The 14,771-nt window shown below is 38.3% G+C and overlaps 1 protein-coding gene across 2 annotated transcripts in view; it reads right to left on the minus strand.

Annotated features, from left to right (window-relative positions):
- The window catches only part of gnb1l (guanine nucleotide binding protein (G protein), beta polypeptide 1-like), a 105,468-nt gene that overhangs the window by 53,921 nt on the left and 36,776 nt on the right, over nt 1-14,771 (minus strand). For both annotated transcript variants that reach the window (XM_062049697.1, XM_062049696.1), the window contains one exon: nt 13,038-13,130. In XM_062049697.1, coding sequence (XP_061905681.1) covers nt 13,038-13,130 — 93 coding nt within the window. The remainder of the gene's footprint in view (nt 1-13,037; nt 13,131-14,771) is intronic.

Here is a 14,771-nt window from a genome sequence, read left to right on the forward strand (position 1 = left end):
CCTCCGGAGGACACACACAAGCAATCTCTCTCGAGTCCCGGTCTCCTGCCATTTTATCTGTTGGTTCGTGCGTCACAGTTTTTTCTCGCGCGTCATTTGTTTTTGCAACATCCTTGGATTCCTTAATCATACTTAAACAATCAAAACATTCTGTAGACAGGTTGGCACGACTTAATATTCACTTTTGTCCCACACCCGGGGACACAGAATAGAAGAGAAATTAAATGAGCATACATTCTTGACAGACATGAAATGTAGGTCAAAGGTCAGAAATTCTACTACATTATCGGCCGATAAATGCTTTAAAATGTAATATCGGAAATGATCGGTATCGGTTTCAAAAAGTCAAATGTATGACTTTTTAAAACGCCGCTGTACGGAGTGGTACACGGACGTAGGGAGAAGTACAGAGCGCCAATAAACCTTAAAGCAGGGGTGTCCAAACTTTTTCCACTGAGGGCCGCAAACGGAAAAATTAAAGCATGTGGGTGCCATTTTGATATTTTTCATTTTCAAACCATAACAAAATATATGGATTTTTTACATTTATTTTACCTTTAGGGGTCCCGGGGACCATAAAGGGTCTCAGTTATTAAAATGTTAAAAATAAGTCTAATTTTGATTATTATTTTTTTATTTAACGCTTACAGTAAATCTCTATATCAACTTTAAAAAAAAAAAGGTTTTATGGCTTTTCTGTCAAAAACAACTTTGTTTTTTTATAGTACAACTGAAATATGCAGTATTTAGTAATTAGAGCCCTAAAAGATCAATAATGCAGGACACCATTGATTTTAATTATTTCATATTTTTGAGTAATCACAGTGAAAAGATAAATAAAATACCACTAAATATATTTGGGATCCAAAAAGGTGCCCCACTCATAAAGTGATACACTTTTATTAGTTTTTTTATTTTTTTACTTTCAACACTTTATTTACGAGATCAACTTCAGATATATCTGTCCATTTTATGCTGGAACTATTATTTGGTTTGTTTTATGCGCTTTTGTCAAAGAAAACTTTGATGTTTTTATATGGCTACTACTAGAGATGTCTATCGGCTGATATATGCGTTAAAATGTAATATCGGAAATTATTGGTATGGTTTTTTTTATTATCGGTATCGTTTTTTGTTTTTTTTAAATAAATCAACATAAAAAACACAAGATACACTTACAATTAGTGCACCAACCCAAAAAACCTCCCTCCCCCATTTACACTCATTCACACAAAAGGGTTGTTTCTTTCTGTTATTAATATTCTGCTTCCTACATTATATATCAATATATATCAATACAGTATGCAAGGGATACAGTCCGTAAGCACACATGATTGTGCGTGCTACTGGTCCACTAATAGTACTAACCTTTAACAGTTAATTTTACAAATTTTCATTCATTACTAGTTTCTATGTAAGTGTTTTTATATTGTTGTACTTTCTTTTTTATTCAAGAAAATGTTTTTAATTTATTTATCTTATTTTACTAATTTTTTTAAAAAGTACCTTATCTTCACCATACCTGGTTGTCCAAATTAAGCATAATAATGTGTTAATTCCACGACTGCATATATCGGTTGATATCGGTATCGGTTGATATCGGTAACGGTAATTAAAGAGTTGGACAATATCGGAATATCGGATATCGGCAAAAAGCCATTATCGGACATCCCTAGCTACTACACAATATATGCAATATTTACCACATAAAACATTTGAAAGTGAAATATTTGAAGTAATTGGAGCCCTGAAAATAATTAATTATAACATGGATTTGTTATATAAATGTCTTTTTTTTTTTTTTGTTGAGCAATGGCAAAAAAAGAAAAATGAAAAAAGACAAAAGAAAAAAAAACAACCTGCATGGCAGCTTTTGTGTCAACATTGCAACTTTTTCTCGTTAGATTTCACCTCATTCCACTTTTTTTTAATGTTCTTTGTTATTTTTACAATAGTATTTCCAGAACGTGTGGCGGGCCGGTAAACAACTGGCCCCCGGGCCGCACTTTGGACACCCCTGTCCTATGTTAATAAGCAACTAATTAATGGCTCATTTGTTTCCCATACTAAAGTGTTACCAAACATTTTAACAGCACAATAAGCCCCAATGGGGAAAAAGAAAGTTGAAAGTACCAACGCTTTGATAAAGAATGTGAGAAACACTACTGAATTCAAGAAAGAACTTGTTGCAATGTACTAAGGCTGTGTACATGTGGCTCTACCCTCCCTTCTACCCAATCCGTTCAATGCTTATTTTGGTGTCTTGCAGTTAAAGGCCTACTGAAATGACATTGTTTTATTTAAACGGGGATAGCAGATCCATTCTGTGTCATACTTGATCATTTCGCGATATTGCCATAATTTTGCTGAAAGGATTTAGTAGAGAACATCGACGATAAAGTTCATAACTTTAGGTCGCTGATAAAAAGAAAAGCCTTGCCTGTACCGGAAGTAGCGTGACGTCACAGGTTGAAAGGCTCCTCACATTTCCCCATTGTTTACACCAGCAGCGAGAGCGATTCGGACCGAGAAAGCGACGATTACCCCATTAATTTGAGCCAGGATGAAAGATTTGTGGATGAGGAACGCGAGAGTGAAGGACTAGAGTGCAGTGCAGGACGCATCTTTTTTCGCTCTGACCGTAACTTAGGTACAAGCTGGCTCATTGGATTCCACACTTTCTCCTTTTTCTATTGTGGATCACGGATTTGTATTTTAAACCACCTCGGATACTATATCCTCTTGAAAATGAGAGTCGAGAACGCGAAATGGACATTCACAGTGACTTTTATCTCCACGACAATACATCGGTGACACACTTTAGCTATGGAGCTAACGTGATAGCATCGGGCTTAACTGCAGATAGAAACAAAAGAAATAAACCCCTGACTGGAAGGATAGACAGAAAATCAACAATACTATTAAACCATGGACATGTAACTACACTAAGGCTGCAGCTAACGATTATTTTTCTATCGATTAATCTATAGATTATTTTTTCGATTAATCGGTTAATCTATAGATTTTTTTTCCGATTAATCTATAGATTATTTTTCCTTTTACCAATTATTTTTTTATTCAAAATGAAGATGAAAAAATAAATGTAGGCCCGTTTTTTCAAAAGGCATGGCTTTTATTTACAAAAAAAAAAGTATGGCCACTCAGTCAACATTGACAACAACATGACTAAATATTCTGTAACAATGTAAACATTTAAAACTTTTGACATTTAACAAAATTAAAAGTAGCTTATTTGCTTTTTAATGTGCAAATATAAAAGTCAACATCCAGTGCAAATCTTAATATTCTGCAATAGTATAAGTGAAGTGAAGTGAAGTGAATTATATTTATATAGCGCTTTTCTCTAGTGACTCAAAGCGCTTTTACAAAGTGAAACCCAATATCTAAGTTACATTTAAACCAGTGTGGGTGGCACTGGGAGCAGGTGGGTAAAGTGTCTTGCCCAAGGACACAACGGCAGCGACTTGGATGGTGGAAGCGGGAATCGAACCTGGAACCCTCAAGTTGCTGGCACGGCCACTCTACCAACCGAGCTATACCGCCCCTTTTTTTACTTTTTCAAAAGTAAAAGTATTGCTTATTTTGCTTTAAAATGTGCAAAAATAAAGATAGACATCCAATACAAAAAAGTGCAAAACGAAATATTCTGTAACAACAGTGTAAACATTTCAACAAAAGTGAAAGTATTGCTTATTTGCTAAAATGTGCAAAAATAAAGAGAAACATCCAATACAAAAAAGTGCCAATCTAAATATTCTGGAGCACTGTAAACATTAAGTATTGCTTTTAAAATGTGCAAAATAAACATCCAGTCCAACACAGCACACAATAACCAATTCTACTCATTCCAGTGAGTGACTAACAGTTGTAATGAAGAAAGGTTAGCATGTCTACATGCTTTGGTTCTTTTCTTGTTTACAATATTCCCAGCAGCTGAAAATAGGCGCTCAGAAGGGGTCGATGTGGCTGGAACTGAGAGCTAATTAGCCTTCACTTCAAGCCAGGATTGCGAGTGAGCTGAGCTGCAGTTTAAGTTTCTAGAAGGTCAACGGGCTCATAGTGATGTTACTAGTAGTTGACTGGGAGGTGTTTATTATCATTTGGGGACAGTCCGCTGCCTGATGCTCACCTGCTAAACACCTATCTGCTCCACGCTGAAGCGCTGACTACATGCGCTCTGAATACGCACTGCTGATTGGCTGGTAACGCTCTGAATACGCACTGCTGATTGGCTGACAATGCTTTGTGTGTACCAATCAGATGGTTGTGTGGGTGGGACAATGTTGCGTGCTGAGACAGAGGCAGACGGAGCAAAGCAGCTTGTTAAGACTTTAGCAGCTAAAGTTAGCTTTAGCTTAGAAACTCGTTCGGTACACCCCCGTACCGAACCGAAAGACCCGTACCGAAACGGTTCAATACAAAACACGTACCGTTACACCCCTAGCAGATACAAATGACACATTCATGTTTTTGTGTAATGATGACAACGTATGCTCGCGCGGACGATTGACTAGTTGATGGTTTTCTTTTCAAATGTTCGTTCATAGCCGTTGTGCTGCTATGATAGGCCATTTCCGCTCGACACAGTGTGCATACAACAACATTATTAGGCCGTTTATTGAAATACTCTCACACTTTTGACCACTTTTGGCATGCTTTTCCCCCCTCGCTCGCACCGCTCGCATCGTCTTCTTTGATCGTCTGCTTTGCGCTTCGCCATGACGGTAGTGTGACGTAAATATGCGACGCGTCGACGCACAAAAACGGCGTCGACGTATTTACGTAACCGATGACGTCGACTACGTTGACGCGTCGTTTCAGCCTTAAACTACACGGTTAATGCTTTCCAGCCTGGCGAAGCTTAACAATGCTGTTGCTAACGACGCCATTGAAGCTAACTTAGCTACGGGACCTCACAGAGCTATGCTAAAAACATTAGCTATCCACCTACGCCAGCCAGCCCTCATCTGCTCATCAACACCCGTGCTCACCTGCGTTCCAGCGATCGACGGAGCGACGAAGGACTTCACCCGATCATCGATGCGGTCGGCGGCTAGCGTCGGATAGCGCGTCTGCTATCCAAGTCAAAGTCCTCCTGGTTGTGTTGCTGCAGCCAGCCGCTAATACACCGATCCCACCTACAGCTTTCTTCTTTGCAGCCTCCATTGTTCATTAAACAAATTGCAAAAGATTCACCAACACAGATGTCCAGAATACTGTGGAATTTTGCGATGAAAACAGAGCTTTTTGTATTGGATACAATGTGTCCGATTACTTCCGTTTCAACCATTGACGTCACGCGCATACGTCATCATACATAGACGTTTTCAACCGGAAGTTTCGCGGGAAATTTAAAATGTCACTTTATAAGTTAACCCGGCCGTATTGGCATGTGTTGCAATGTTAAGATTTCATCATTGATATATAAACTATCAGACTGCGTGGTCGGTAGTAGTGGCTTTCAGTAGGCCTTTAAAGGTAGTAGTCGGTAGTCGTGGCTTTCAGTAGGCCTTTAAAGGCCTACTGAAAGCCACGACTACCGACCACGCAGTCTGATAGTTTATATATCAATGATGAAATCTTAACATTGCAACACATGCCAATACGGCCGGGTTAACTTATAAAGTGACATTTTAAAATTCCCGCCACACTTCCGGATGAAAAACTCCTTTGGATATGATTTATGCGCGTGACGTCACAAAATCCACAAAAGTGGTTGGACCCCATCGGACCCGATATAAAAACCTCTTGTTTTCTTCGACAAAATTCCACAGTATTCTGGACATCTGTGTTGGTGAATCTTTTGCAATTTGTTTAATGAACAATGGAGGCTGTAAAGAAGAAAGCTGTAGGTGGGATCGATCGGTGTATTAGCGGCTAAGTACAATACTTACAGCAACACAACAAGGACTACTTACTACGCCTAGCCGATGCTTGCCGCCAAACCCACGGATGAAGTCCTACGTCGCGCCGTCGATCGCTGGAACGAAGGTGAGCACGGCTGTTGATGAGCAGATGAGGGCTGGCTGGCGTAGGTGGAGCGCTAATGTTTTTTATCATAGTTCTGTGAGGTCCGGTTGCTAAGTTGCTAAATTAGCTTTAGCGTCGTTAGCAACAGCATTGTTAAGCCTTACCAGGCTGAGAATTTTTAACCGTGTAGTTACATGTACATGGTTTAATAGTATTGTTGATCTTCTGTCTATCCTTCCAGTCAGGGGTTTATTTCTTTTGTTTCTATCTTCATTTGAGAACGATGCTATCATGTTAGCTCAGTAGCTAAGTGTGTCACCGATGTATTGTCGTGGAGATAAAAGTCACTTTAAATGTCCATTTCGCGTGCTCGACTCTCATTTTCAAGAGGATATAGTATCCGAGGTGGTTTAAAATACAAATCCGTGATCCACAATAGAAAAAGGAGAGAGTGTGGAATCCAATGAGCCAGCTTGTACTTAAGTTACGGTCAAAGCGAAAAAAGATACGTCCTGCACTGCCTCTCTAGTCCTTCACTGTAACGTTCCTCATCTACGAATCTTTCATCCTCGCTCAAATTAATGGGGTAATCGTCGCTTTGTCGCTCCGAATCTCTCGCTCCATTGTAAACAACGGGGAATTGTGAGGAATACTAGCTCCTGTGACGTCACACTACTTCCGCTACAGGCAAGGCTTTTTTTTTTTATCAGCGAGCAGAAGTTGCGAACTTTATCGTCGATTTTCTCTACTAAATCCTTTCAGCAAAAATATGGCAATATCGCGAAATGATCAATTATGACACATAGAATGGATCTGCTATTCCCGTTTAAATTAAAAAAAATTCATTTCAGTAGGCCTTTAAGTGTCTTCAATGAAAGGTAAAAGTGATATTTAATCTTTATTTATATGTATTTAGCATTGTTTTCTGCATGAAAAAAAGTGTAATTATTCTCTATAAAATGTGGTTTGTGTTAATATGTTTGGGTATCTGGAACAGTTTAATTGGATTCAATGTGATTTTTTTATGGAAAAAAACTGCTTTGGTTTTCGTCTGTCCTTTTAAAATGGCTAACGAACAAAAACCGAGGCACCAATTCATGCGTGTTCATTTAAATGCATAAAAATATCGCCCTCTTTGACATCAATAGCCGGATTTGATGGAAACACAAACCTCACAGATTACCAATTATTATTTTACCTGTGTAAAAAAGTAGGAAAATCAGCCATTTTTTGTCTGACTTACACACATAAAGCTCACATTATCTCCACAACTGGGTTTTTTTGGTGGCTTTGTCCAGGACAGCAGAGGGGAAGAAAATAATGCATCTCTGTAAAGCTTCAGCCTGAAATGATTTACAATCACTGGGGGGGTTTCCAACTTTGAAGTCAGATGGGGGCATGTCCTTTATTATGTTATTATGTAATGTACGACGATATAATTGATCATCATGTCTCCTGGCATTCAGTGTTGAACCAGTAAGTAGGTCATAAATCAGATGATGAATGCAGTGAAATGATAGAGAAGAAGTCAAATCAGATACAAAATCAGATGGTGGTATTTAGGGGAAATAAGTATAATACAATAAATATTGCAAGATTTTTGACCGCCAAAGCAAAAAACGTGACTTTGTAGTTGATGGTGAAAAACCCAGAACAGAGGTCAGAGGTTTCAGTGTTTCCCATAAACTGCCAAGATACCTGTGGCGGTGGGGGCGTGGCTGTGGGCGTGGTCACCATGACATCATCGAGTAATTTGCTTAATTTACTACAATGATTTGATTTTCTCTAAAAAGGCTCAAAAAATGTATACTTACTAATTAATAATGACAGTTTTGTTTTAAACGTCCATCCATCCATTTTACAATATAATTACAACACTTTATGTACATATTTATATACAGATTTGAACAATAAGTTATTCACTGAAATATATTTATTAATTGTGGTTCTTACAAAAAATATATCTTATAAAATATAAAAGCTAAAATGTCTCAAAGCTCTGCCCCTTTAATTAGTGCATACTAAATCATTTAACTTTAGCCTACTCCTACAACCATATTATTTACCAGCAACATAAAGTGAAACAGAGGCAGAGGTGTCCTGCCACAGTCAGTAACAAATAAACAGAAAACAGTAGTGGTGGTAGATAGACACAGAGCTTCATCAAACATCTGATCCACTGAACAAAGAGCTCCAAAAATCTTGAACTTTAGACTGCCATCAGTTTTACTCCCTACACTTAACCATGTGTTTCCTACTGCCTGCAGACTTTGCACCCTTTGTTATATACACATGTTGTGTTTCTAATATAAATACATTTAATAAAGTCAAATACAAATAAGGCAACAAGAGAAGTATCCTACACTTCTCTTTTGTAAAGTAAATCTGAACAGCCGATATGGGCATCTACATCAACTATATGATTTGCCTGAGAAGCTGAACAGGACAAAAAAAAATAAAAATAAAAAAATTAAAAAAATAAAATATATATATATATATTTTTTTAATTTAATTTTATTTTTTTTATTGTTTTTATTTGTGGCGGACGTAATTCTTTCGTGGCGGGCCGCCACAAATAAATGAATGTGTGGGAAACCCTGGGTTTCTTGTACTTGGTCACCTGGCTTGCACACATCTCAAGAAGCATTTTGGTCCACAAGATCAAGTTCATTTTATTTTAAAGGCCTACTGAAAGCCACTACTAGCGACCACGCAGTCTGATAGTTTATATATCAATGATGAAATCTTAACATTGCAACACATGCCAATACGGCCGGGTTAACTTATAAAGTGACATTTTAAAATTCCCGCCACACTTCCGGTTGAAAAACTCCTTTGGATATGATTTATGCGCGTGACGTCACAAAATGCACGCAAGTGTTTGGGCCCTATTGGACACAATACACAAAGCTCTGTTTTCTTCGACAAAATTCCACAGTATTCTGGACATCTGTGTTGGTGAATCTTTTGCAATTTGTTTAATGAACAATGGAGGCTGCAAAGAAGAACGTTGTAGGTGGGATCGATCGGTGTCTTAGCGGCTAAGTACAATACTTACAGCAACACAACAAGGACTACTTACCCTGATAGAAGACGCCTAGCCGACGCTTGCCGCCAAACCCACGGATGAAGTCCTCCGTCGCGCCGTTGATTGCTGGAACGCAGGTGAGCACGGGTGTTGATGGGCAGATGAGGGCTGGCTGGCGTAGGTGGAGCGCTAATGTTTTATCATAGTTCTGTGAGGTCCGGTTGCTAAGTTGCTAAATTAGCCTTAGCATCGTTAGCAACAGCATTGTTAAGCCTTACCAGGCTGAGAATTTTTAACCGTGTAGTTACATGTACATGGTTTAATAGTATTTTTGCTCTTCTGTCTATCCTTCCAGTCAGGGGTTTATTTATTTTGTTTCTATCTTCATTTGAGAACGATGCTATCACGTTAGCTCAGTAGCTAAGTGTGTCACCGATGTATTGTCTTGGAGATAAAAGTCACTTTAAATGTCCATTTCGCGTGCTCGACTCTCATTTTCAAGAGGATATAGTATCCCAGGTGGTTTAAAATACAAATCCGTGATCCACAATAGAAAAAGGAGAGAGTGTGGAATCCAATGAGCCAGCTTGTACCTAAGTTACGGTCAGAGGGAAAAAAGATACATCCATCACTGCCTCTCAAGTCATTCACTGTAACGTTCCTCATCTACGAATCTTTCATCCTCGCTCAAATTAATGGGGTAATCGTTGCTTTGTCGCTCCGAATCTCTCTCGCTCCATTGTAAACAACGGAAAATTGTGAGGAATACTAGCTCCTGTGACGTCACGCTACTTCCGGTACAGGCAAGGCTTTTTTTATCAGCGAGCAAAAGTTGCAAAGTTTACCGTTGATTTTCTCTACTAAATCCTTTCAGCAAAAATATGGCAATATCGCGAAATGATCAAGTATGACACACAGAATGGATCTGCTATTCCCGTTTGAATAAAAAAAAAATCATTTCAGTAGGCCTTTAAGTTAAGAGAAGTTATTTAGTAAATACCATTCACACCTTGCAGTGTTTCCCCCAGAAAATGTGTCAGTTAGGGTGGTGTCTCTCCGGGGGGAGGGAGGGGGTGGGCGGGTGTAAGGAACAGCGTAACTCGGCCTGTCGCCATCACGTCGCCATCTCATCGCTGCCACCACAGCCTGGGGGGGGGGGGGGGGCAATAGACTACAGACTGTGGTGAAGTAGGCCGACTTTGTCGCGTGAGGAAGCCTACAATTTATGGTTGTGTTTTCCGCTCCGTATGCTGAATGCCGATATACTATATATATATATATCTCGATATTTTTTCCGTAAAGTAAAAACAATACACAAAACAGTCCTAGTGACCTGAGATACTAAGTATGTCATTATTATGACTTAGTAAGTCAATATTTTGACGTACTAATTTACTAAGTCAAAATAATGACTTGCTAAGTCAAAATAATGACTTAATAAGTCAAATTAATGACTTACTGTAAGTAAGCGTTTGTAATAAAAGTTTGAAAAAAAAAAGAGTTAAAAGTGGGTCTCTGAATACGCACTGCTGATTGGCTGTTACCGCTCTGCGTGTTACCAATCAGATGGTTCTGTGGGTGGGACAATGCTGGGTGCTGCAGAGACGTACTGACAGAGGCAGAGGCAGAACGAAGCGTAGCAGCTTGTTAAGACGTTAGTTTAGGCGGTGGCTCTTTGTTGTTAAGGCGGCCGCCTTAACAACAAAGTGCTGCGGGAAACCCTGCCTTGCTTTTTTACTAAACAACCTCCAATTACTTATTTTGTCCCATCTATACTTTCACGGAGTGACCAAAAGTTTTCAAAATACTGTATATATATATATATATATATATATATATATATATATATATATACACTACCGTTCAAAAGTTTGGGGTCACATTTAAATGTCCTTATTTTTGAAGGAAAATGAAGATAACTTTAAACTAGTCTTAACTTTAAAGAAATACACTCTATACATTGCTAATGTGGTAAATGACTATTCTAGCTGCAAATGTCTGGTTTTTGGTGCAATATCTACATAGGTGTATAGAGGCCCATTTCCAGCAACTATCACTCCAGTGTTCTAATGGTACAATGTGTTTGCTCATTGGCTCAGGAGGCTAATTGATGATCAGAAAACCCTTGTGCAATCATGTTCACACATCTGAAAATAGTTTAGCTCGTTACAGAAGCTACACAACTGACCTTCCTTTGAGCAGATTGAGTTTCTGGAGCATCACATTTGTGGGGTCAATTAAACGCTCAAAATGGCCAGAAAAAGAGAACTTTCATGTGAAACTCGACAGTCTATTCTTGTTCTTAGAAATGAAGGCTATTCCACAAAATTGTTTGGGTGACCCCAAACTTTTGAACGGTAGTGTATATATATACTCAATTGCATCCATAATTAAATTATTAAATTCATCCCCACATTGTAGATCCTCTGATTTTGCAAGGATGATAAACAGCAGGATTAAGCAATGTTTTGCAATAAACCAACAATGCTTAAACTATTTAAAAAATGTTTTTATTGGCCATTATGATTTTTTCAAACAAATGCAATTTCCATGTGTGCAACTGTATATTTACCGGTAACAAAAATAAGGATACATGTTAGATGTGTTTGATTTATTTATTTAAATAAAATTCAGCATGTGCTCAAGACAACCCCCCTTAAAAGCTCAAACCCGGTAATTATTAACCACGAAAATAATTACAGGGGCTCGTTAATTTACAAAACAGGAATCAAACTTGCGCTGGGATCAGATTGGATGTACAGCTGCAGGCTGATATATAGCTGAGAACTCCCTAGCCATTCCAAACACTTTAATTACAGTGTTGGGACTCTCTGCCAGCTAAGAAGAAATGCTTGGAAAAAGGATCCCAGGATGAGCTGTCGGGTTGTAAATTATGTGCCACGTATTGCACGTGCATTTTTTGTTGACTTTCCTGTTAGTGCCCCTTGTTATGTATTGGTGGCCAATCACATTAAAGCACACCAGTGTTTCCCACACATTCATTTATTTGTGGCGGCCCGCCACGAAAGAATTACGTCCGTCACAAATAAAAACAATTTTAAAAAAATAAATAAAAATTTTAAAAAATAAAAAATAAAACATTTTTTTTTTTGTCCTGTCCAGCTTCTCAGGCAAATCATATAGTTGATGTAGATGCCCATATGGGCTGTTCAGATTTACTTTACAAAAGAGAAGTGTAGGATACTTCTCTTGTTGCCTTATTTGTATTTGACTGTATTAAATGTATTTATATTAGAAACACAACATGTGTATTTAACAAAGGGTGCAAAGTCTGCAGGCAGTAGGAAACACATGGTTAAGTGTAGGGAGTAAAACTGATGGCAGTCTAAAGTTCAAGATTTTTGGAGCTCTTTGTTCAGTGGATCAGATGTTTGATGAAGCTCTGTGTCTATCTACCACCACTACTGTTTTCTGTTTATTTGTTACTGACTGTGGCAGGACACCTCTGCCTCTGTTTCACTTTATGTTGCTGGTAAATAATATGGTTGTAGTAGTAGGCTAAAGTTAAATTATTTAGTATGCACTAATTAAAGGGGCAGAGCTTTGAGACATTTAAGCTTTATATTTTATAAGATATATTTTTTGTAAGAACCACAATTAATAAATATATTTCAGTGAATAACTTATTGTTCAAATCTGTATATAAATATGTACATAAAGTGTTGTAATTATGTTGTAAAATGGATGGATGGATGGACGTTTAAAACAAAACTGTTATTATTAATTAGTAAGTATAAATTTTTTGAGGCTTTTTAGAGAAAATCAAATCATTGTAGTAAATTATGCAAATTACTCTATGATGTCATGGTGACCACGCCCATAGCCACACCCCCCCACCACCACAGGTATCTTGGCAGTTTATGGGAAACACTGCACACTGTATAAAAAAATAAACATAGCGAGGAAATAGTAAAAAAAAAGTGCAAAATCTACAGTGGTGAAACCCCTAAACCCAACAGATGCAAATACCACAATTGAAAATTGTCTGGGTGCTTACCTGCCACATCTTGACACACATGACCATCCCCAACTTGGCATCGGGTACCAAGGTGCACACTGGAGCCTTACTGGGCAGCTCAACAATATTGATCTGCAGAAAGCAGGAAGCAGTTACAACATTAGTCGTTCTGTAAAGTGCACATTATGCTTAACTGTCATTAGGGCTGGGCGATATATCGATATAATCGATATAAGCGGGTTTGTCTCTGTGCGATATAGAAAATGACTATATTGTGATATTCGAGTACCGTATTTTTCGGAGTATAAGTCGCTCCGGAGTATAAGTCGCACCGGAGTATAAGTCGCACCGGAGTATAAGTCGCTCCGGAGTATAAGTCGCTCCGGAGTATAAGTCGCACCGGAGTATAAGTCGCTCCGGAGTATAAGTCGCACCGGACGAAAATGCATAATAAAGAAGGAAAAAAACATATATAAGTCGCACTGGAGTATAAGTCGCATTTTTGGGGAAATTTATTTGATAAAAGCCAACACCAAGAATAGACATTTGAAAGGCAATTTAAAATAAATAAAGAATAGTGAACAACAGGCTGAATAAGTGTACATTATATGAGGCATAAATAACCAACTGAGAACGTGCCTGCTATGTTAACGTAACATATTATGGTAAGAGTCATTCAAATAACTATAACATATAGAACATGCTATACCAGGCCTGGGCAATTATTTTGACTCGGGGGGCCACATTTAGAGAAAAAATGTGTCTGGGGGCCGGTATATCTATTTTTATGAACACTAATACAAAACCTCACAATAATGTCTGATTGAATGCTAAAAAGGTTATGACAGACCGCCTTAAAAAACGTAATGGAATTTTGAATTTTTCTATGAAGGATAAAACACTGAATATTAACAAAATATGAACGTCACACCCCCTTTCGATCGACATATTTTACAATCAAGTAAAACGCAACAAAAATGCAACAAACGGTGAAATATGAACGCAAAGGGTACAAAATAAACACACCTACAATTTGATATATCTGATACATCACTAAGCTTTAGAACTTTGTTGTGAAAATCTCCTTCCGCGTCTGTGGAAACGCTTCCCGCCCACACTGCTTGGTGCCTCGTCTGAGCTGCTGTGACGTAGATTACCGTAGTAACTAATTAGATGACCATAGCAACTAATTAGATTACCATAGTAACTAATTAGATTACCATAGTAACTGGTATATCATCCAAAAGCGCAGATTCCAACCATTGAAATACTTTGTATAGTTCAAGACTCACGGTCATTAGAAAACATGACTGCACATCATAATGGCAGCTACACTTTCCATCTTAAAGATCTAAAAAAATGATTTGGGAATGTCCGGCGGGCCAGATTGAAAAGCTTAACGGGCCTTAATTTGCCCAGGTCTGTGCTATACGTTTACCAAACAATCGGTCACTCCTAATCGCTAAATCCCATGACATATTATACGTCTAGTCTCTTACGTGAATGAGCTAAATAATATTATTTGATAATGTGTTAATAATTTCACACATAAGTCGCTCCTGAGTATAAGTCGCACCCCCGGCCAAACTATGAAAAAAACTGCGACTTAAAGTCCAAAAAATACGGTATACATTCTCACACAGTTGCTTTTAGCTGCAAGCATTACACTGCATGCGTTTCCCACTCTTTCGTGTCTCTCCTTCTCACAGAGACGTAAATCAAGCGCACCTTTTTACACACGTCACGTGTGCGACGTCACACGCTAGCGACATG

Source organism: Entelurus aequoreus, linkage group LG06 (assembly GCF_033978785.1).
Source record: "Entelurus aequoreus isolate RoL-2023_Sb linkage group LG06, RoL_Eaeq_v1.1, whole genome shotgun sequence".
NCBI classification, from domain to species: Eukaryota; Metazoa; Chordata; class Actinopteri; order Syngnathiformes; family Syngnathidae; genus Entelurus; species Entelurus aequoreus.